A 25,268-nucleotide genomic window follows, 5' to 3' on the forward strand; every position below is an offset into this window, starting at 1 on the left:
CCGAACGACCGCTCGCACGCGCTCCCACCCGCACCCGCATCCACGATCGGAGCAAGAGGGAGCCCAAGCCCTCTTGCCCGGCCGACTCCCCGACGTCCGATACATCCCCCCCCCGGCAGGACCACTCGCACCCTCACCCCGAAGGACCGCCGACTCCCCAACAATATCGGGCCAGGAGGGAGCCCAAACCCTCCTGGCCACGGCAACCCCCTAACCCCACCCCGCACTACATTACGGGCAGGAGGGATCCCAGGCCCTCCTGCCCTCGACGCAAACCCCCTCCCCCCAACGACCGCCCCCCCCCCAAGAACCTCCGCCCGTCCCCCAGCCGACCCGCGACCCCCCTGGCCGACCCCCACGACACCCCCACCCGCCTTCCCCGTACTTTGTGTAGTTGGGCCAGAAGGGAGCCCAAACCCTCCTGGCCACGGCGACCCCCTAACCCCACCCCGCACTACATTACGGGCAGGAGGGATCCCAGGCCCTCCTGCCCTCGACGCAAACCCCCCTCCCTCCAACGACCGCCCCCCCCAAGAACCTCCGACCGACCCGCGACCCCCCTGGCCGACCCCCCCACCCCCCTTCCCCGTACCTTTGGAAGTTGGCCGGACAGACGGGAGCCAAACCCGCCTGTCCGGCAGGCAGCCAACGAAGGAATGAGGCCGGATTGGCCCATCCGTCCTAAAGCTCCGCCTACTGGTGGGGCCTAAGGCGCGTGGGCCAATCAGAATAGGCCCTGGAGCCTTAGGTCCCACCTGGGGGCGCGGCCTGAGGCACATGGGCCAAACCCGACCATGTGTCTCAGGCCGCGCCCCCAGGTGGGACCTAAGGCTCCAGGGCCTATTCTGATTGGCCCACGCGCCTTAGGCCCCACCAGTAGGCGGAGCTTTAGGACGGATGGGCCAATCCGGCCTCATTCCTTCGTTGGCTGCCTGCCGGACAGGCGGGTTTGGCTCCCGTCTGTCCGGCCAACTTCCAAAGGTACGGGGAAGGGGGGTGGGGGGGTCGGCCAGGGGGGTCGCGGGTCGGTCGGAGGTTCTTGGGGGGGGCGGTCGTTGGAGGGAGGGGGGTTTGCGTCGAGGGCAGGAGGGCCTGGGATCCCTCCTGCCCGTAATGTAGTGCGGGGTGGGGTTAGGGGGTCGCCGTGGCCAGGAGGGTTTGGGCTCCCTTCTGGCCCAACTACACAAAGTACGGGGAAGGCGGGTGGGGGTGTCGTGGGGGTCGGCCAGGGGGGGTCGCGGGTCGGCTGGGGGACGGGCGGAGGTTCTTGGGGGGGGGGGCGGTCGTTGGGGGGGGGGGGTTGGCGTCGAGGGCGGGAGGGCCTGGGATCCCTCCTGCCCGTAATGTAGTGCGGGGTGGGGTTAGGGGGTCGCCGTGGCCAGGAGGATTTGGGCTCCCTCCTGGCCCAATATTGTCGGGGAGTCGGCGGTCCTTCGGGGTGGGGGTGCGAGTGGTCCTGCCGAGGGGGGAGAAGAATCGGACGTCGAGGGGGGGCATCAGGCTTTCAGGATGGGGACAGGACTTCAAGGGGGGACAGGCAGATCTTCAAGGGGGACAGGCAGACCTTCAAGGGGGACAGGACTTCAAGGGGGGACAGGCAGACCTTCAAGGGGGGACAGGCAGACCTTCAAGGGGGGACAGGACTTCAAGGGGGACAGGCACGGAGAGGCGGGGCAGTGCACCGAAAGTCAGGGCGGGTGAACGGTGAGTCGGGGCAACCAGAGGAGAGTCGGGGCAGTGCACCGAAAGTCAGGGTGAGTCGGGGCAACCAGATGAGAGTCGGGGAGGGCGAAAGGAGAGTCGGGGTGGCCAGTTGAGAGTCGGGCAGCATGCGCGTTATATGCCTGAGCGCGGTATAGAAAAGTTTTTGTACATATCATCGTGATTTCTGCGCGCTATACCCCTGTGCGCGTTTTACAATGGTGCGCGTTATATCCGCGAAAATACGGTAAGTTGCTTATTCCTAGCCGAAACCTGGCTAACCTCTGACTCAGATTCCTGTATCACAGAACTCTGCCCGGAGGGTTACAAAATAGAATTGGTCTGCAGAGAAAAAAAAACGAGTAGGAGGTCTAGCCATCATACTCAAAAACAACATCAACATAAAGACCCTAGACAAACACTCCACTCCCCATCTAGATCTCCTAGCCTGCCAATTATCCGATGATACACTCATAGGAACTCTAACCTGCATTCTTTGTTACACAATACCAGGAAAATGGAATGCTAACAAACAAGCTCTCGAAGAATTCATTTACCAGAACTCCCTAACATCACCTCATAACCTACTTCTTGGAGACATAAACCTCCACCTAGAAGACCACACCTCCAAATAAGTAGAAAATATACTCTCATACTTCAAAGCACTGAACTACCAGATCCTCAACCCCCAACCCACACACGAAAAAGGCCACCAACTAGATGTTGCTGCATACATGTCCCAACACCCTCACAATCCTGAAATCCACATCTCAAACGGGGCCTGGCACCCCTCCCTCTGGTCAGATCACTACAAATACACCTTTAACATCAACTGGGCTCAACGCAACAACAAGCAACCCCCCCCCCCAAAAAAAAAACCTCCTTCAAAACATGCCAAAAAAATCGAACCCTCCACATTCTGGGACACAGCAGACCCCTTAATCACCAATATAGCCCCCAACGAATTCATATCCCAATGGCGAACCTTAAGTGAAACCATCCTGAATGAGCTAGCTCCTGAATAATCAAAATTCAGAATCTGCAGACCGTCAGACAAATGGTTCGACACTGAACTTCTCCAATTAAAAAAGCTCTGCAGACATCAAGAAAGAGAATGGAAAAAAAGAGCCTAGAACACACCAAAACAGCATGGAGAAATCAAATCAACCAATACAAGAACAAACTCAAGGGAAAACGGAAAGCCTACTACTCCAAAATGATAGGCACGGAAACACTAGACACAAAAAAGCTATTCAATCTAGTAAAGAACCTCACCGACACCAAACCTTACCTAGCTACACAAGGAAACCACCCACCGACAGCTATCCAACTAGCAGACCATTTCAAAAACAAGAACACCAAGATCAGAACCGCATTCAACAATACTCACACCCACCTCGACAAGATAACAACAAACCCTTCAACAGGAGAAGCCATCGCCGCAGACAGAAGCTGGACCAACTTCCCTGTACTACATTGGATAGGATATGAATCGACTCTACAAAAAATACAGCCAATCTTCTTGCGACCTAAATAACTGCCCCACCTACCTGTTATCAAACGCCTCTACCACATTCAGAGCCAACCTCATGCTATGGATTCAAACCACATTAACGGAAGGTCAATTCCCTCAGGACCTTAGAGAGATCATAATCACTCCAATCATGAAAGATCACAAAGGCCCAATAGATAACCCCTCCAACTACAGACCTATCGCTTCAATACCAATATAAGTTAAAATAATAGAAAGTCTAGTTGCACAATACCTCACCAACTACCTGGAAGACCATAACCTACTTCACCCCTCACAATCAGGATTTCGAACCAACCACAGCACAGAAACACTACTTGTAACACTACTAGACACAGCTCGACAGCACATTAGCAAAGGCAAAAGGATGATGATAATCCAACTTGACCTCTCCGCAGCATTTGACCTGGTCGACCACTCCATACTGCTACAGATACTTGACGCCACTGGGATCTCAGGCAAGGTCTACAATTGGTTTCAAGGATTCCTCAAATCAAGAACCTACAGGGTAAAGTCCAATGATATCAAGGATCACCTCTTATCACCTACGCTTTTCAACCTCTTTATTTCCTCCATTGGAGCCACTTTAGACAACTTAAATGTTACATCCTTCAGCTACGCAGACGACATCACCATACTCCTCCCCTTCGACCCATCAGAGCCCACCACAACAGCAAAGCTGGAAACAACCCTAGATGCAGTGGAAAAATGGATGGTAGACCACAAACTGAAACTAAACTCAGATAAAACAAAATTCCTTCTGCTCGAAAAAGCCAAAACTCCCACCATTACAGAACTGAAAATTAAAAACACCAAATACCCAATATAGCCCGAACTCAAACTCCTAGGAGTAACGATAGAAAGATGCTGCACAATGCAGTCCCAAATCAATAAGACATCCCAGAAAGCTTTTTTAATTATGAGAAATCTACGTAAAATAAGAAAATTCTTATTTTACGTAATTCAGGCTAATTGTCCAATCCCTGGTCTTAGGTCTACTGGACTATTGCAATTCCCTCTATCTACCATGTCCTGCCAACATGATAAAACAACTTCAGACTATACAAAACACCGCCCTCAGACTGATCTACTCCCTGAGAAAATATGATCATATTACAACTGCCTTCCTAGACTCAATTCTACTGTCTATTATTCAAAGCATTAAACAGCTCTGCCCCCTCCTACCTAAACAACCGCTTAAACCAGATCCTCACCTCAAGACAAAGAAGAACTCCGAACCCTTTTGCCTTCCCTCCACTCAAGGGCACTCAGTGCAAGAAGATATTTGACAACCTTCTGGCGACACAAGCAGCAAAACCTAACCACTCCATCTCCAACCTGCTGATGGCAACGGGCGACTTCAAAACATTTCGAAAAGAAATCAAAACCCTGCTTTCCAAAAAATGTATCCAGATATCTTAACCCTCCCTTCCCCCTCCTCCCAGATAAATTCTCCCCCAAAACCTCCACTTAGGTAATCTCTTCCTCCCCAAAACACCAACCAAGTATACAGATCCCTGAAATGTAATGTAATCTTATTTGTACTCTAACTGTAATCTATTTGTTATATCACACAGTAACATACAGTCAATTTACTATCCAATTTGCAAGTTCTTCCAGAATTTATCCAGCTATCTCTCCTCTTTTGTAACCAAAAAAAAAAAAAAAATTGTTGTAACTTCACTGGAAATGAACAGTCAGCTCTTTTGTAATCCGCCTTGAACTGCAAGGTATAGGTGGAATAGAAGTCCCTAATGTAATGTAACATAAAAACATAAGAATTGTCGCTGCTGGGTCAGACCAGTGGTCCATCGTGCCCAGCAGTCCGCTCACGCGGTGGCCCCTAGGTCAAAGACCAGTGCCCTAACTGAGACCAGCCCTACCTGCGGACGTTCCGGTTCAGAAGGAACTTGCCTAAATTTGTCTTGAATCCCTGGAAGGTTTTTTTCCCCTATAACAGCCTCCTGAAGAGTGTTCCAGTTTTCCACCACTCTCTGGGTGAAGAAAAACTTCCTTACATTTGTACGGAATCTATCCCCTTTTAACTTTAGAGAGTGCCCTCTCGTTCTCCCTACCTTGGAGAGGGTGAACAACCTGTCTTTATCTACTAAGTCTACTTCTGAAAGCTAAATTACTCAGAATTTCACATTCTGCTCTTAACACTGATTTTTAGCATTATGCCTGTTTAATTTCTCTTCTTCTCCATAACTTAAATAAGAAAAAGAAAAAAAAATATATATATATATATTTTTCTCTGTCCTCTGCTAAATCATATTTCCTCTTCCTCCTCATAGGAAAAACGGTAAGATTTATAGTCCAGCCCTCCCCAGGGATCACTGCTCATATATAGAGAACCAAATAATCAAGTCTACTCAAATCAATTCACTTTCCCACCAATCAAGATGACCTTTATTAAATGCAATCACTGTGGTGCTTTAATTCTAAGACACACTATTTGGAGGCTTAAGGCTTGCCCCATCTATCTTCAACTTGCTAGTATTAAGGAGGAGCTCTGCAAACTTAAACAGGAATTGAATACAATTAAAGCAGCTTCCATCACTCCACAAAATCATAACAACTTACCACCTCTACCTCAAAGAATAAAACCACCCAGGAATAAATGGGTCACAGTAGGCTCAGGAAGACTGCAACATGTAACACAGAAACATCCACCTTCACAAATATTACCTCTACAGAATTCCTTCTCTCCACTAGTGCACTGCGATACTCAAGAAAACAGAAGTGAGGTAGGACTGGAACCAGTGAAGGTAACTCAAGAGAGAAAGCACACCCTTAGCACAAATAAAAAAGCCTAAAACAGAAAACTATTGCTGTTGGGGGATTCCATCATCAGAGTTATTAACCTTGGAACACAGAGCGAGGAGACCAAAATAGTGAAATGTCTTCGAGGATCCTCAGCTACCAGGAGTTCCAGGCAAATAATGACTCTAATTAAGGAAGAAACTAAGGATTCTAACACCGATGTTGTTATCCATCTGGGAACAAATGACCTGGCCAACAACTCCACACTAGCAGCGCAGAAAGCTTTTCTGGAGCTTGGTGAGGGTTTGAAACCTTTTGTAAAGACTATAGCTTTTTCAGGAGTACTGCCTGTATATGGAAAGGGAGAGCAAAGAGTAAAAAACACAGAGGACTTCAATAGATGGCTCAAAGCCTGGTGTCATCAAGAAGGTAGTAAGTACATAGGTGGATGGGGAAATACATGGAAAGACATGATGAGTTATAACTTAGTATAGCAGGAAAAAGAATCCTTGCTGAGAAATTTAGACAATATTTTTCTAGGCATTTAAACTAGAAGGTGGGGGTGGCGTATGTATAAAATACAATTATGGAAGCCATCCCCGGCAAAAGACAAGATGTGATGGTAGTACAGATAGCAAAATAAACAACATTAGCAACTCACTTCTTAGCAATGTAACCTATAAAAAAAACAAATTTACCACTGAAAGAAAGCTGGAAAGCGGTGACCACAAACACTCGCAGTCTAAGCAACAAAACATGATCTGCAAGCCCTGATGTTAGAGGTGGACCTGGATAGTGTTGCTATCACAGAGACATGGTTCAGTGACTCCCATGGATGGGATGCAAAAATACCGGGATATAATCTTTTTAGGAAGGGCAGAGATGTCAAAGAGGTGGAGGAGTAGCTCTCTATGTAAAGAAATGCAGGGGACCTGGGGAGAGGAAGAAGTGATATGGATTGCTTTGAAAAGAAAAGAAGAAATTGCTATCTACGTGGGTGAAGTCTACAGACCTCCGACTCAATTGCAGCAAATTGATAAAGATTTGATTGCGGATATCAAAAGTTTGGAAAGAAAGAGGAGGTGCTACTGTTGGGCAACTTCAATCTGCCAAATGCGGACTGGAATGTTCCACCTGTGGAATCGGAAAGAAGTAGGGGGATTGTGGATGCCTTTCAAGAGGCTCTGCTCAGACAAACGGTGACGGAACCCACAAGGGAAAAAGCGATACTAGATCTGGTCCTCACAAATGGAGAGAGTATCTCTAATGTTCAAGTGGGTGCCCACCTGGGAAATAGCGATCATCAAACGTACGTAGGAGAAAGTGTCAGCAGCATAGTGATACTATCTACATTCCCTCATGTAAAGGAACTCTGAGATAAAGGCAGTGACTAGAAACCAAAAATAAGTTCTAGACCCAATAGGAAGTGAAAGGGTGGTCTGCGTCGAGCTTGAAGGATACTCTCTTGGAGGATGGTCCGGGGGGACCCGGTGGAATTGAAGAGAGTATCCTTCTCTTATGATGGTGAGGACCCATAGGTCCGTGGTTATGGCCTCCCATCGATGGTAAAAAAGATGGAGGCGGCCCCCTATGGGAGAGGCCGAGGTTATGCTCCCGGGAGGGGCGTCAAAAGGGCTGGGGAGCCTTAAGTACAGCCGGTGGCTGAGGTTTTTGCTGAGACTTCTGGGGAGGTTGTCTCTTCGCAGGCTGTCTCGCAGCAGGCGTTTGTCTGGGCATGTAACGCCGCTGGTAAATCAGGGGTGGCCTGGAAGGTCGAGACTGTTGAGGTTTGGGTTTGGGCCGCAGGATGGATTGAAAAGATTTTTCATGATCCGACAGCTTCTTGGTAACAGTTTCGATAGACTCATCGAACAGGTCAGCTCCAGCACATGGTACGTTGGCGAGTCTGTCCTGTAGGTTGGGATCCATATCGATTGTACGGAGCCATGCCAGGCGACGCATAGCTACCGCGCTTGCGGCGGCGCGTGCCGAGAGTTCGAATGCATCGAAGTAGGATTGCATCAGCTGGAGGCGTAATTGGGAGAGGGAGGCTATCACTTCCTCGAACTCGAATCGAGCTTGGTTGTCTATGAACGGAGTGAACTTGCGGAGTACCGGCAAGAAGAACTCCAGATAGGAAGAGAAAAAGAAATTGTAGTTTAGCACCCGTGACGCCATCATGGAGTTTTGGTAGAATTTTCTACCAAATTTGTCCATCGTTCTCCCCTCTCGGCCCGGCGGTACAGAGGCGTAGACCTGGGAGGGATGAGAGCGTTTAAGGGAGGACTCGACCAGTAGGGATTGGTGGGAGAGTTGAGGGCCCTCGAACCCTTTATGGTGCACGATGCGGTATCGAGCATCGAGTTTGCTGGGGATCGCCGGTATGGAATACGGTGTTTCGAAGCACTGCATGAAGGTCTGGTCCAGTAATTTATGCAAGGGGAGCCGAAGCGACTCCGTTGGAGGGTTAGGTAAATGCATGGTGTCCAGATACTCTTTGGAGTATCGGGAGCCCGTGTCAAGGGTCACATCCAGATCATCCGCCATTTGTCGGAGGAATGATGAGAAGGACAATTGTTCCGCCAGCGTCGGTCTGTGGGACGGGCTGGAGGAGGAGGAGGCCTCCAGGTCCATGGACATCGGGGAGTGGCAAGGAGAATCGGGCACCGATGTCTCCTCGTACTCCGGGCCCCCCGGAGGGGACACCTCTGATGAGGAGTATCCCCTACGTTGCAGTTTTTTCTGCGGTGACACCTCTGAATGGCGTGAGGAGTGCCAGGATGAGTGTCTCGATCGGTGCCCGTCTCGGTGGCGGGACGGGGATCGGGATCGTCTGTGCATCGCATGGTCTCCCGAGGCCCCCAAGTGGATAGGGCTGGAAGCGGTGGATCGCAACTGGGTTTGCGATGCGGGTTCTTGCGATGCTACCCAAGTCTGGTAAGGAGTACGGAAGAACTCTTCCTGACTATGCCCAGGGCTTCGAGTATCGATCGGAGGTCTGGTCCCATGTTGGCGCGGAGGCGTAATGGGTTCTAATGGCGGCATATCGGTAAGCGAGGCTTGCCGCGTGGGCATCTCCGCCCTCCCCCGTTCGTCCTCGTCGGTTGTCGAGGTCGAACGGTGTGGGGGAGGGGGAGGGGGCGGACCGCCCCTTTGGACCGGTACCGGGAGGTCACCCTGTATGGCAGCGATGAGCCCGGGTCCGATGGTCTGCATGAGCTCAACGAATTGAGCTTCCAGCACGGACCGTAGCGAAGCCGATAAGGAGGGATCCGCACCGAAAGGGGGTCCTCCTGCACGGACATCGCGCTCCTTCGAGGCCGAGTGCTTCTGCTTAGTAGCTTTCGGCACTTTGATGACCATTGGTGGCACTGTGGAAGGAAGAGGTACCTGAACCGAGGAGACCGGGGCAGGCACCGACGTCGAGCTCGTGGATGGTGTCGGGGTGAGCGATGCCGGTTTCACCACACTCGATGCAGGAGGGGTCGATGCCGGTTTCGCCCGAACCGGGGAGGTATCAGATGAAGTGGAGGCTGAGGGATCCTTAGCTGCGTCCATCTTGAACATCGATTCCCACAATAGGCAACGCCGCTTGAATGAGCGTGCCGTAAGGGTAGAGCAAGGCCTGCACGATTTCGGGATGTGGTCAGGGCCCAAACACTGCAAACAGCGCCAGTGAGGGTCCGTGAGTGAAATCGCGCGTTGGCACTTGCTGCACTTTTTAAACCCGGTGATTGGCCGGGACATAGGCCGGAAAATCTCCGCCGCGAGGTCGAAGCAAGTGGGCCTGAGCCACGTGGCCGGCCCGTTCGACCCGCCGGAGGAAATAATCTTTTTTTTTTTTTTTTTTTTTTTTTACTGAAAAAGAAAAGTACTGTTAACTGTAATTAAAAGAAAGCGAAAACGCGGACAAGGAAGGCAAATTTAACTGAATTCAGCTAGCGCATGATGAAGTTGAACTTCTCAGCTCCGCGGAAAAGAAAGAACTGAGGAGACACGCCCGGATCTCCGGGTAGGGCATGCGCGGTGCGGGCATCTAGAAACTTTAAGTTTCTACAAGCAACACGTGCTTGTGAGACGTCCGTACCGGGGCTCTGTCTGATGACATCACCCACTAGTGAGAATACCTGCCTGCTTGTCCTGGGATAAGAGGCTTGATCTGTGTACCACAGAATCAATCTCCAAGGGAACATTTAGAGAAGAGTAATTGCATGAGCCTTAAAGACAGACATTCCAGCTCCTCCAATAAGAACACAGATAGTACTTCTCTCCAATTCAGGGTGGTGCACAGGGGAACATTTGGAACAGAGCTCAGTCTCCCTGTAGAGATGCTGTGGAAAAGAAGGCTGGATCTAAGTTTGAAGACTACAATATTTGATAGCCTATATGGGTCATTCTTGTCCACCTTTTACCTATGGGATTTATTTTGTTGGTTATTTTTTTTCCTTACAGCTACTACCCCTTTTGAACATATTTTGAATTAGTTTAAATGACTGCATTTTTTCCTGCCACTGGGTGATAATAGTTGAAAGAGAAGCTACATGGGTGGAGGCAGACTGGGAAAGGGCTTGACCAACTACATAGTGTTTGTTTTGGATTCTTTTTGTGTGCTACAAACATGTTTGAGATAATCTAATCTAATCTTCTATTTGCGAGTCGCACAAACCTACACAAGCTCTAGATAAAGGACGATTTCCTGAATATTTTTAATCTATGTATATAGAACTACTATTTGAACTTTGTTGGACCTTTTGTTGAACCCAAGAGAGGGGAAACAGGCTGGAGCTGGGCCACAGTCCTCTGGGTAACTTTGCCAGACATGAGTTTTTACTCTGTTTGATGTACATTTCTTATAACATATTGTAAACTGCTTTGATGTTGTTATATAAGACAATATGAAATAAATAAATGAAAAGACCTATTTATTTGGAGGATATAGATTTCTGTACCGACAGAAGCCTGAAGACCTATGAGAGGAAGTCTGCATGGTCACTTTGCCCACACCTGATTTTAATAAGGTGGTATATCAAATTTTTAAATAAACCTGAAAACTGATTACCAAGTCTTCACAGATACATTGTCCAAACCCATAGGTGGGCGGTGCATTACAGAGGCTCAAGGGCAGTGTTCTTCAATGCAAGACCTGAGAGCCAATGGCAGGCCTTGGAGACCTCTTTAGTGGCTCCCATCATCATTCTGTTTTTTAAGCTACTCTCTATCTCTTTACCAAAGCTTGTGACAATGGGGGAGGTGTATGGGGGGGGGGGAAGCTACATTCTTGAAGGACAGTGTATCCTGCAGCTGACACAGATGGGCTCTGGCCATCACATTGATCATTGCTACCATAGTTCCCAGAACCTGAAGGTACTGTCATGTCATTGGGACCAGAGTGGCCAGAAGGACCCTGACAGGAGAAAGGTAGGAACGCTTTGTTCTGTCCCATGAGAAATCGAACTCCTAGGTATTCTAGATCCTGCATCAGCCTGAGGTGACTCTTCCTGAAGTTGATCACCCAGCCCAGGCACTGCAGCAAATGCACCACCTGATTAACAGCCCAACGCCCCTCGGACTGCGAGGGAGCTCTAATCAACCAGTCATTCATATATGGGTGAACCAGGACACCCAGAGTGTGAAGATGGGTTGCCACCACCACCATCACTTTGGTGAAGGTGCTGGGTGCCATTGCCAATCCAAAGGACAATGTAAATAACTGGAAATGTTGCCCCAAGACATGGAACCTCAGATACTTCCGTGGTCTGAAAAAAATGGAAATGTGGAGATACACCTCCGTCAGATTCAGGATGGCTAGAAACTCCCCCGGTACCACCGATGCTATCACTGAGTGCACCATCTTCATGCAGAAGCGAGGCATTTTCAGCGCTGCATCGACCACCTTGAGGTACAGAATTCTCATCCAATCATCGGAGCCTTTTTTGAAATGATGAAGTATATCGAGTATCTCCTAGAGCCCAAGTTTCACTCTGGAATGGGTTCTATGGCTGCAATATTGAGAAATTTGTGGACTGTGGCCTGCACTTGAACTGCCTTCTCGGGATGCCCACTGGGGAATCTAGAAAATATGCCTTCTCGGGGCAGCCCATTGGAGAATTTAGAAAAAACTCTATGAGAGGACAGAGAAACTCCAGTTTGTAGCCATCCCTGAGGTAATGGCCTGCCATTCGGCCAGAAAAGCCGACAACTGTCCCTCTATGCATGAAGATGGAGAGATACCGGCCTGGTATCAGAACTGCTTCTTTGTAGGAGCTGCCGTACAACTCCCTGTGGACAGCTGAAGTTGAGAACCACCAAATCATGGTCTGGCAGATGAAGAGGACCGCTGACCCGCAGATGGGCCTGAGTATGGACAGGAGTGCCTGAAGAGATGAAAATTAGAATGCCCCAAATCTCTGGAAGGTCAGGATCTATTCACAGGCAGCGACTTAGGCTTACAATCCTATACACTGGCCATAAGGTCATCCAGACCCTGGCAGAGCAACAGCTGTCCCTTAAAAGGCAACTGGCTTAAGGTCACTTTAGAAGAAGAATCACCAAACCACTGCCAGATTCAGAGAATCATGCGAGCCAAAACGGAATAGGCGGAAAGCTTAGCAAAGACTTCAAGATGTCATACAAGGCATCAGTCCTATAATCCACTCCCAAGATTATAAAATCAAATTGACAAAGCACCACAGTATCAGGATCATGGTGCAGTTTGGAATGGCATAACCTTGTCATGAAAGAAGAGGCCAACGCTGCCAAATCAAACAAACGCTTGAGAACAAAATCCACCCGTTGGTCCTGAACTTCCATCAGGACTACACCCCCGTCACTAGGGAGAGAAGTGCTCTTGGTGACCTATGCCACTTAGGAATCCACCTTCAAGGAAGCAAAGAGCTTCTTAAAGGCATCAGCCATAGGATAAAGCCGCGCCATGGCATGAACACATTTCAAGGGACCTTCAGGAGTCTCCCAGATGTCCGTAAGTATCCAAACGACGTCAGGATGATCAGGAAAAGAGGCAGATTGTGGCCTCTGGTCACTCATGAGGGAACCTTTCTGCAGTGACAGGCTGCTCAAATTGCAGTTTTAATTCCTGGAGAGATTCAGAGATTAAATCCACAAGAAGCACATGCTTGAAAAATCTGCGCACAGTGGGATCCTCCCCCAAATCAGGGGCTCTGCATCTATTCAGATCCTGGAAATCTGCCAGATCTGTGGCCGTGGTGTTCCCCCACAAAAGCAGAGACATGGAGAGCGTATCAGGCGCAACTGCAGGCACCCCCAAGGGGAGGCAGGAGAGAAGACCTGGTCCACTGGAGCAGGGGTCTCTGTGACCGGCACAGAGTCTGGTGGAAGGGAAACAGGCAGAGACTTTCTAACCAAGTATGTCTGATAAAGCACATTAACAAAATCCGGGGGGAAACCCATCCTCCACGGTGGGAGCTGACCTCTACACACTAGGTTTGGACTGTTTGGAGGATTTACAGGGGTTATCTTCTGTGATGCACTTGCGTTTTGATGAAACATCGCCTGTGCACTCTCCAGGGCCCCCTGACGCCATTTTCGTGGGAGTCAGGACAGAAGGCACTAGAAGACCCTCACTGGAGGTCAAAGGCCCCAAATCTGGACAAGCCTTGCACCCCTCGCGAACTGCACTGCACATGGAACACAGCTGCACATCCGAAAGCCATCCACCACAAATGAGGCATGAATCCATGACATCTTACCCTGGGGAAGTTATCTATGTGGTTTGTTTGTTTTTTTTTAAATGAAGCTGGCAAGTATAAAAAATAACTTTAAAATCAAATCTAGAAAATTCCAAGATGGCCCCCGAGGGCCTATTTTGACTAAAAATAGCCAGTGAATACCACAGAGAACCCTCAGGGCATGCACGGAAACCACCTAAAAAACCCCTCTAAAGGCCCCACAAAACCTCTGATTCAGGATGTCAGGCTGTACTCACAGAAACATGTGCTGACAGGAAAACACTGCAGACGGAGCTGAAACAACTCACAGGGAGATTCTGCCTCAACTTGCTGGAAAGCTGGAATTTGAATCTTCTGACTGCTCCACCAGCCTGTCATCCACGACTGGTCACCTCCGCCATCCTCAGAATGACGCACAGCACTCCTGACGGAGGAACGCAGTCTCACCCTGATCCCAAGCACACCTCCAAGGAACCACGTAGCCTGAGCTTGACCCAGTAGCGGACAAACCAGGGGTGAGCTAGCTCCAAGGGAACGGACTAGCCCTGGTCTGACGTGCAGGCTGTCCAGAGGGCTTACTGACAAGTAGGGAACCCTCCAGAAGTAGACTTTTCCCAAAGGTCTGCGATCTCCCGCAATTGGAGCTGTCCCCGCTGGGAACCTCCACAGCACAAGACTGAAAAATGCAAATGCAAAATCTGAAATTACATGAAATAAAACACAAACAGAAAAGACAAGTTCCTACAGCCTGGCTTATAGAAAGAAGAACTGATGTTCACAGGGGCAGTGATGAGGTAAGAGGGGGAGTGGTTTAAACCTCTGAAGTTTGAAGCTTCCTACAAAGTCCTGGTGGGTGGAGGGAAATAACCCCTTGGTCCCAGAATAAAGTGGGATTGTACAAGAAAAGGCTGTCCTATCTTTTCACACTGATTATCAGCCAGAACCCGTACAACTTCCAGTTTACCAATTCAACCCCTCCCCCCAATATTTCTGATCCCCATATTCAGATCTCCCAACCTCCTCTTATTTCTGATGCCCTTTTTCTGATTTCCCTGATCCTCTCACTCCATTCTCTAACTCCACAACTGCACATCGTGCCCTGGCTGTATTACCTCTTGCTGTTGGAAACCTATTGAACATATCTAATTAAAACTTAATCTTCAGGAAGAATTTGTTGCACATTGAGTGAGGTTGAAGAAGGATATAAGAACTAGTGCTTCCTGATTCACGATTCGAATTGGTTCACCGATTCACTTCGGGTGAATCGATTTGAATCGATTCAAAACAACAACAAAAAAAATTGGCTTCCTGATTCGGACCCTCCCCCCTCGACCCCTAAAGCAGGAGCGGCAGCGCTGCTCTTGCTGGCCGGCTGCTGCCGCATCTATTTTAGAGGGCGATGAGGGAGGGTCAAGTCAGGAAGTGCTGTTGTCGGCTTCCCCCCTGGCCTCCCCAAAGGACTGCGCATCCCCCCCCGGAAAGGCCTCCGTGTTCCCCCTGGCCTCCCCGCACCATTTAACCTTATAGTTTCAGCCTGCAGCAAAGATCGCGGTTACAACATCTTTGCAAAGTATTTTGAGCTGTTTCCTCTGCTGCGGTTCCGCCCCCTCCTCTGACGTCAGAGACAGGATCGCGACGGAGGAAACAGCTCAAAGCACTTTGCAAAGACGCTGTAACCGCGATCTTTGCTGCAGGCTAAAACTATAAGGTAAACGGTGCGGGGAGGCCAGGGGGAACACGAAGGCCTTCCCGGGGGGGGGGGGGGCACGGGGATGCGCAGTCCTTGGGGGGGGCAGTCCTTCAGGGGGCAAGCCTTCAAGGAGGGAACAGGCCTTCAAGGGGGGAACAGGTCTTCAAGGGGCGGTGCAGACCTTTAAGGGGGGACAGGCTTTCAAAGGGGGGGACAGGCCAGGGATGGTGGCACAGGCCTTCAGGGGGACAAGCCTTTAAGGGGGGGGACGACAAGCCTTCAAGTGGGGAGACAGACTTTCAAGGGGGGGAGACAGACCTTCAAAGGGGGGACAGGCCAGGGATGGTGGCATAGGCCTTCAGGGGGGACAGGCAGGCCTTCAAGGGGGGGGAACAGGCCTTCAGGGGTGGGGTGCAGGCCTTCAGGGGGAGGTGCATGCTTTCAGGGAGGAACAGATCTTCAGGAGAGGGGGGCTCTGGTGTAGAAGTACACGGAAGGAGGGAGAGAAGGGGTGTTCAAAGAGAAATGCATATGCCGGACTTTGGAGGGGAAGAAATAATGGGTCTAAAAATAGAGGAGACAATGGGATTTAGGGAGGGAAGGAACAGAAAGGGAGAGAAGTTGGACACAAGGGATGATGTGGAGGGGGGGTAGAGATACTGGATAGGAGGGTAGTTGGGAAAAGAAAGGGAGAGATGGTGGACCCTGGAGTGGTGGGAAAGGAGGGAGAGAAGCTGGATGAAAGGGTAGTTAAGAAAAGGTGGATCTGTGGATGGAGGCAAAAAAAAAGAAAGATGCCAGACCTCCGGGGGAGGGAAGGGGAGGACAGAGATGGCAGATGGATGGTTAGCACGAAGAAAGAAGACCCTGGCAAGCAAGTTATCAGAAGACAACCAGAGCCTGGGACTAACAAGATTTGAATAATGACCAGACAACAAAAGGTAGAAAAACTAATTTTTTTTTCCATTTTGTGATTACAATATGTCAGATTTGAAACGTATATCCTGCCAGAGCTGGTGTTAGACCGCAAACGTGAGCTAGGATTTAACAGAGAGAGGAAAAGTCTTTTTTGTTTGTTTACACCACAGCGCCAGTGTGGTTAGGAGAAAGCAAAAGGGGTGAAGAGGCTATAAAATAAACCCACCAGGATGTTTGAAAAAAACACCCAATTGGACAGGAAAATCGAATTGAAAAACCAATTCAATAGGCTGAATCGAATCAAAATTTTTTTTCCTGAATCGGGCAGCACCAATAAGAACGCATGAAGGAGGCAGATTTTGCTAAAACACAAACCATGTTAGGTCCTACTATATATCATTCAACAGTATGAAATGCTACCTCACCTTTTTTGGTATTTAATACGAGAATTTTAAAAATATTTATAACTGTGATCTTCTGACTTCATCCCAATACTGTGTGGCCTTTTCCACTTTTTAGTTGGTCATGTTTTGTGGTTTGCATACCCCTTTGTTTTTTTCATCTTTTATTCAATGCCTATACCAGGACATGCCATCATTTACTATGGTACTATAATAAGCCATGTGGAGTGGTGCTCGCTGGCTGGTAGGGGGCTCTATAATGCGGTAATGGAATGGATAGTGTGCAAGACGTGTTTGTGGAGTATTTTATAGATTTTTTTCCTACATGTAACGCCTGCTTTTCGCATGGTTCGGGGTAAATCTAGTTAGAAACATAGAAACATAGAGTATGACGGCAGAAGAGGGCCAGCAGCCCAACGAGTCTGCCCACTCAAGAACCCTCCCTCCCTGGAGTACCCATCTTTTATGCATAACTCTGTAGCGCCCCCACCTGTTTGTCCCATCGACTTTTGAAGTCGAGCACATTACTAGCCTCGACCACCTGGCGTGGAAGTTTATTCCATCGATCAATCACCCGTTCGGTGAAGAAGTATTTCCTGGTGTCACCATGAAATCTTCCCCCCTTAAATTTTAGCGGATGCCCTCTTGTTGCCGTGGGACCCGTAAGAAAAAATATTTCTTCCTCCACTTCAGTGCGACCCGTGATATATTTGAATGTTTCTATCATGTCCCCCCTTCCTCTGCGCTCCTCGAGTGAATATAAGCGCAGTCTGGTCAGACGTTCTTCATATGGGATGTCTTTAAGTCCTGAGACCATCCTATGGGCCATTCTCTGGATTGACTCTATTCTCTTCACACCCTTTTGATAATGTGGCCTCCAAAACTGGACACAGTAGTCCAGGTGAGGTCTCACCATGGATCTATATAACGGCAAGCATGTGTGTTAGTTAAGACCACGCCCAATAGGAGTGTATGAAAAGTTGGTACATAAATATTTAAAAATCTGAATATGGATTGCAGCTAAGATCAGAAGAACACTACAGATAAGGAAAAGTATAATAATATTCTCTTTATGTATTTTGCTATTAAGTCAGATCATAGAGGAAAATCAGGATATACATGACACACTTATAGAGTTATTAATGACTCCATTTTGTATTAATGACTCCATTTTGGTTTTCTGTCTTTCTGTGTGTCTCTTCCTGATGTAAACCATACTGAAGTTTTCCCACTTAGAAAAGGCCTAAGTTGCTAGTGTTCTTTGGATTGTCATGAAACCTCATGGCCTGAGTGAAAACAGATGTGCCTGGCATTCCAATGCTGGGTATAGAAGAAAAGCTTTCTTGTATTAAATATGAATGAAATATGTTGTGTGGATGTATGGATGTTTGAGGCCCCGAATGTGTGATGTGTGGAATGCAGGATGTGTGATAGAATGATTTATATTTAATTTCAAATGTTTTATATAAATAAGATTCAAGAAACTTTAAGGAGAAATCCTGAGAGGCACATCTGTAGTTTGACCTGTCTGACCTTTCAGCTAGCCTACCATAGAAGCATATAAAGGGAGGGCACTTATGGCCCATTTAGGAATGTGGTTCAGTGAAACTTGAAGCTGTTAGTTTTCCAAGCATGGGTTCTGCAAACACAGAAAGGTTGTTTGATTTAAACTTTTTGAGAATTACAAAGGGCTCATTGGGTATGTTATAATGTGTTGTGCATTCAGAAATTGATGTAAAGAAAAATACGATTTGTGAAACTTTTCCTATGTTAAAAAGAATTTCTTTTTTCAAACCTAAGGACAGCCTCTGTTGGCTGATTGATTGACAAGTGTGATGTCATACTGGTCAGTGTGAAGGTATAAAGGAACGCACCAGTATAGACTCTTTGAGACCATGCCTTTCTTCAGGAGAGGTGCAAATTACACGCCCGAGGGGTCTCCACTGCACTGAATGCCTTCCGAAAGATGTTTTTCATAAAGCTAATAAAAAATAACCAACTAAAAAATATTTGTGCAGTTGTCATTATTCCTAAACACCTAAGAGTGAGATTGGCGCAGTGCGATAATCAGCCAGCATTAAATATCTAGGTCTGGTCTAATTTAGCTGGCAGCAATCAGTGCTAAAAAAAAAAAAATCCAAAAACGCTGACTGCCACAAGCTGAATTTAAAAAGGGGAGGGGTTTCCAAGGATACATTCTATGGATGGTTATGCAGTGCTATATGAAACTACAGTAGAACCTTGGTTTACGAGCATAATTCGTTCCAGAAGCATGCTCGTAAACCAAATTGCTCGTATATCAAAGCAAGTTTCCCCATAGGAAGTAAGGGAAACTGCTTTGATTGGTTCCACCATCTCCCCCTCCCCCCCACGAGGCTACCGGTGCTGCTCCATTCTCCTCCTCCCTTGAGGAATCTGAGACTGTTCCAAACCACCCCCCCGCGATCCGGCATCCCCCCCTCCGAGCGGTCAATGACACCCTTTACCCGACTTGTCACCAGTGCCGGTGCCCGAAGATCCTCCCTCTTCTGGCGCGGCTGGGCTGTGCGTCGGAGATCCTCCTTCTTCTGGGCTGGGCTGGGCTGGATTGGCTTGGCTTTGAGCATTTGCGCATGCTCAAAGCCTTCTGGTCTCGCTCTCAATCTCGGAGAGAGTGAGACCAGAAGGCTTTGAGCATGCGCAAATGCTCAAAGCCAGTCAAGCCCAGCCCAGACCAGAAGAAGGAGGATCTCCGACGCACTGCCCAGCCCAGGCCGCGCCAGAAGAGGGAGGATCTTCGGGCACCGACACTGGTGCCAAGTTGGGTAAAGGGTGTCATTGACTGCTCGGGGGGGGGGGGGGGGAGTAGGATCGCGGTGGAGGGGGGAAACGCGAGCGGGAGGGGATGCCGGATCGCTGGGGGGATGCCGGATCGCGGGGGCGCTCGTACAGCGAGGCAAGCTCGGTTTACGAGGCACCAAGTTTGCAAATGTTTTGCTCATCTTGCAAAACACTCGCAAACTGGTGCACTCGTAAACCGAGGTACCACTGTATTAACAAATTTATTACAGTAAATAAAGTGAGTTCATAGCCAACAAAGAATGGACCTACCTATTTCAGTAAAAAACAAACTAACTCTTACCTTCTCTAGATTCTGTGTCATAAATTAACACTTTAGATCCCTCCAGCACAATGTATTTTCTGTCCCAACCTTGCTGTCCACGCTTATTATTTCTGTAATAAATATTGGATAAAATAATAATAACTTTATTTTTGTATACCACAATACCATAAGAAGTTCAGAGCGGTTTAAAGAGGAAGAGACTGTATACATAACGTGACCATTTATTTTTTTTCATCAAAACGGGACATCTATTAATTATCAGTCCCGCCCCCAATCCCGCCCCCAATTTATTCCATTCATTTTTCATGTACACATAATATCTTATTAATTCATAATGGTAACCATAAAATAAAAAACCCACAAAGCACACTATACGCAGAGAAAATGTTAATTATCATTTATATTTGGGGGTTTTTTGTCAAGGCAGATGACTTTAAAATATGCAATGCCACCTCAGCAACTATAGAAAAATAGTCAAATATATTGCAAAGTATAGACAGCAGATATAAATTCTCAAAACTGACACATTTTGATCACTAAATTGAAAATAAAACCATTTTTCCTACTTTTGCTGTGATTTCATGAGTCTTTGGTTGCGTTTCCTTCTGACTGTGCATCCTTTCTTTCATTTCTTTCTTTCTGCACTCAGGCCCAACAATTGTCCTTTCTATTCCCTCCCTCCTTCCTTCCTATGTCCTTAGTGCCCCAGTGCTCCTTCCTATGTCCTTAGTGCCCTCAGTGCCTCCTTCCTATGTCCTTAGTGCCCCTCCCTTGCTGGGAAGCAGTGATCACAATACGATCCGCTTCGACCTGGGGGTAAAACATCGATCCAGAACATCGGCCACGGCACTGAACTTCTGAAAAGGAAATTACGAAGGGATGAGACTCATGGTGGGGAAGAAGATTAAGAAGAAGATAAGCACTGCAAAAAATGCTAGAGCAAGCTTGGTCCCTTTTTAAGGACATGTTCACCGAGGTGCAAAATCTATATATACCGTGTATCACCAAGGGATCTAAGAGGAAAAAGAACAAGGAACCGGCGTGGCTCACTGTAGTGGTAAAGGAAGTGATAAGAGACAAGAAGACTTCGTTTAAGGAATGGAAAAGGTCAAAATGGAAAAACTGGAAAAAACACCAAAAATATCAAAGCAGGTGCCAGAAGGTGGTAAGAAGGGCCAAAAGAGACTATGAGGAAAAAAATAGCCAAGGAGGCGAAGTTTCAAGTTTCAAGTTTTATTGGATATTTGATTAATCGCCTATTACAAAATTTCTAGGCGATGTACATTAACAAAATAAAAGTATTCAAGAGGTTAAAATATAACAAATATTGACAAATTACACATTACACTTAATATAAAACCTACATGAGGGGTAAGGAATAGCATAAAGTTACACTGTGGGTTTGGAGAAAAAGGAAAAAAACAAGAGGATAGGTTTAACAATATCATAACACAAGCTAATCTATCTTTAAAGGAAGTGAACACTATAAAATTCAAAAGGCTCTTTAAGTAAGTAATTTAAAAAAGATAAAACAATAAGTTTCAAGCCTATATTAAAAAGCATTTTTAGGTCAGTCAGAAGTAAAAGCATCTTTAAATAAATACGTTTTTAACAATTTTTTAAAAGTTGTGATATCCTGTTCCATTCTGATATACTGGGGAATTGCATTCCACCATTGTGGCCCCATTACTGTAAACGTGTCAGCTCTTCGTGTACCTATAATTTTCAATGACGGTACTGTTAACAGATTTTGTTCCGATGATCGTAATGGACGTTGGGTTGTGTAAGGGATTAATGATTTTGAAATAAATTGTGGTTCTTTGTATAATAAAGTCTTAAAGATGAGAAGCATTGTTTTGAATAGAGTTCTGTGACTTATAGGTAACCAGTGTGCGTCTTTGAGTAGTGGGGAGACATGATCATATTTTTTTGCATTATATATTATTTTTATAGCAGTATTTTGGATGGTCTGTAATCTCCTTTTTTCTTTTTGTGTAATATTAAGAAATAATGCATTACAGTAATCTATTTTCGATATAGCAAAAGAATGTATTAGAATCTTTAAGGATGGTAAATTTAGAAATTTAGAAATTGATCTAATCTGCCGTAATTTAAAGAAACTTCAAGCCATTCTTTCGATATATTAAAGGGAAACGACCCGCGAAGGAAGCGGTGGGGCCGTTGGAGATCATGGGATAAAGGGAGTGCTAAAGGAGGAAAAGCCATCGTCAACAAACTGAACACATTTTTTGCATCTGTATTTACCAAAGAGGATAGGCACAACATAACGGAGGCCAACAGGCTATATGCAAGAAACGAGGACAGGAAACTGACAGGGTTGATGGTCAGTCTAGAAGAGGTATGCAGGCAAATTGATAGACTCAGAAACGATAAATCCACGGGACCGGATGGCATCTATCCGAGGGTAATCAAGGAACTGAAAGGGGCTATAGCTGAACTGCTTCAACTAATAGCTAATCTGTCGATCAAATCGGGAAGGATTCCAGAAGACTGGAAAGTGGTGAATGTCATGCCGATCTTCAAGAAAGGTTCGAAGGGAGATCCGGGAAACTACAGACTGGCGACTTTGACTACGGTACCAGGAAAGATGGTAGAGGCACTGATAAAGGACCGTATCATTGATCACCTTGACGGACGCAATCTCATGAGGACCAGCTAGCACGGCTTCAGCAAGGGAAGATCTTGCTTGACAAACTTGCTGCACTTCTTCGAGGGAGTAAACAGGCAGATAGACAAGGGTGAGCCGGTCGACATTGTATATCTGGATTTTCAGAAGGCGTTCGACAAGGTCCCGCATGAACAACTACTTTGAAAAATTGCGAGCCATGGAGTCAAGGGTGAAATACTCATGTGGATTAAAAACTGGTTGGCGGATAGGAAACAGAGAGTGGGGGTAAATGGACAATACTCGGACTGGAAAAGCGTCATGAGTGGAGTGCCGCAGGGTTCTGTGCTTGGACCCGTGCTCTTCAAACATATTTAGAAACAACCTGGAAATTGGAATGATGAGCGAGATGATTAAATTTGCAGACGATATGAAGTTATTCAGAGTAGTAAAGACACAGGAGGATTGCGAAGACCTACAACATGACATAAACACGCTCGAGAAATGGGCCACGACATGGCAAATGAGGTTTAACTTGCATAAGTGTAAGGTGATGCATGTCCGTAATAAAAATCTTATACACAAATACAGGATGTCCGGTGCAGTACTTGGAGAGACCCTTCAGGAAAGAGACTTGGGAGTACTGGTCGACAAGTCAATGAAGCCGTCCACGCAATGCGCGGCAGCGGCAAAAAGGGCAAACTGAATGCTGGGAATGATTAAGAAGGGGATCATGAACAGATCGGAGAAGGTTATCATGCTGCTGTACCAGGCTATGGTATGCCTTCACCTGGAATACTTCATCCAGCACTAGTCGCCGTACATGAAGAAGAACACAGTACTACTCGAAATGGTCTAGAGAAGAGCAACTAAAATGGTGAAGGAACTGGAGGAGTTGCCATATAGTGAGAGATTAGAGAAACTTGGCCTCTTCTCCCTTGAAAAGAGGATACTGAGAGAGGACATGATAGAAACATTCAAGATAATGCTCTTCCGGAGGATGTTATAGGGCAAAACACCCTCCAGTGATTCAAGATAAAGTTAGACAAGTTCCCGCTCAACCAGAACGTACGCAGGTAAAGCTAGTCTCAGTTAGGACACTGGTCTTGACCAAAGGGCCGCCGTGTGAGCGGACTGCTGGGCATGATGGACCACTGGTCTGACCCAGCAGCGGCAATTCTTATGTTCTTATGTTCTCAGAGTGATTTCCATTGATCACTAACCTCTATCATCTTCCACTAAACCAGTACTTGACCCCTCCCGTCACTTTGGGACCCATCCCGAGGGCACATAGTATATTTATTAGACGTCTGTGTGGAACACTGTCAAATGCTTTGCTAAAATCTAAATACACCACATCTAGCGTACATCCTCTATCCAATTCTCTGGTAACCCAATCAAAGAAATTGATCAGATTTGTCTGACTAGACCTACTTCTAGTGAATCCATGTTTCATCCGGTCCTGTAATCCACAGGATTCCAGAAACTTGACCATTCTCTGTTTTAAAAGTGTTTCCATTAATTTGCTTACCACAGAAGTCAGACTTACCAGCCAATAATTCCCTACTTCTTCCTTACTTCCACTTTTGTAAAGAGGGACCACATCTACCCTTCTCCAGTCCTCCAGCACCACTCCCGACTTTAGAGACTAATTGAAAAGGTCAGTCAGTGGAACCACCAGAGCTTCCCTACGTTCCTTCAGCACCTTCGGCTGTACATCATCTGGCCCCATCGCTTCGCCTACCATTATTTTAGCTATCTCTTCAAGAACACAACCTCTGAAAATCGACCAGGGTCCACCACTCCTCCATCCCTATCCTGTCTTCTACAGTACTACGCCCAGAACTTCAGCCATGAACAAAGAACAACAGAAATATTTGTTAAGCAATTCGGCCTTTTCTTTATCAGCTTCTACACATTCCTCCCCTTCAACTTTGAGTCTCACAATGCCACCCCTGCACCACTTCCTATCACTAATATATATAAAAAAAATGTCTCCCCGTTTTACTGTGCCAGCTATTTTTTCTAACATTTGCATCTTTGCTTTCCTGACTACAAGACCAGCCTCTCTTAACTGTTCCAGATATTTTTGCCTGTCTTCCCTTTCTGCGATCTTTTATAGTTTATGAAAGTTAGCTTCTTATTCCTTACCTTACTACTTTTGATAACCAAAGTGGCTTCCTTTTCCTCTTACTTTTACTTACTTGCTTCACAAAAAGGTTTGTCGCTCCTTTCATAAGAACATAAGAATTGCCGCTGTTGGGTCAGACCAGTGGTCCATCGTGCCCAGCAGTCCACTCACGCAGCGGCCAGTGCCCTGAGACTATCCCTACCTGCGTACGTTCTGGTTCAGCTGGAACTTGTCTAACTTTGTCTTGAATCCCTGGAGGGTGTTTTCCCCTACGACAGACTCCAGAAGAGCGTTTCAGTTTTCTACCACTCTCTGAGTAAAGAAGAACTTCCTTATGTTCATACAGAATCTATCCCCTTTCAATTTTAGAGAGTGCCCTCTCATTCTCCCTTCCTTGGAGGGTGAACAACCTGCCTTTATCTACTAAGTCTATTCCCTTCAGTACCTTGAATGTTTCGATCATGTCCCCTCTCAATCTCCTCTGTTCGAGGGAGAAAAGGCCCAGTTTCTCCAATCTTTCACTGTATGGTAACTCCTCCAGCCTCTTAACCATCTTAGTCGCTCTTCTCTAGACCCTTTCGAGTAGTACCGTATCCTTCTTCATGTACAGCGACCAGTGCTGGACGCAGTACTCCAGGTGAGGGCGCACCATGGCCTGGTATAGCGGCATAATAACCTTCTCTGATCTGTTCATGATC

At 47.1% G+C, this 25,268-nt stretch overlaps 1 protein-coding gene across 1 annotated transcript in view; it reads right to left on the reverse strand.

The window, feature by feature from the left end:
- Positions 1–25,268, reverse strand: part of CIT (citron rho-interacting serine/threonine kinase) — a 702,016-nt gene that overhangs the window by 246,182 nt on the left and 430,566 nt on the right. Inside the window, 1 exon segment of the mRNA XM_033956569.1 lies at positions 19,832–19,923. Coding sequence (XP_033812460.1) covers positions 19,832–19,923 — 92 coding nt within the window.

This window comes from Geotrypetes seraphini, chromosome 8 (genome assembly GCF_902459505.1).
Source record: "Geotrypetes seraphini chromosome 8, aGeoSer1.1, whole genome shotgun sequence".
Taxonomy (NCBI): domain Eukaryota; kingdom Metazoa; phylum Chordata; class Amphibia; order Gymnophiona; family Dermophiidae; genus Geotrypetes; species Geotrypetes seraphini.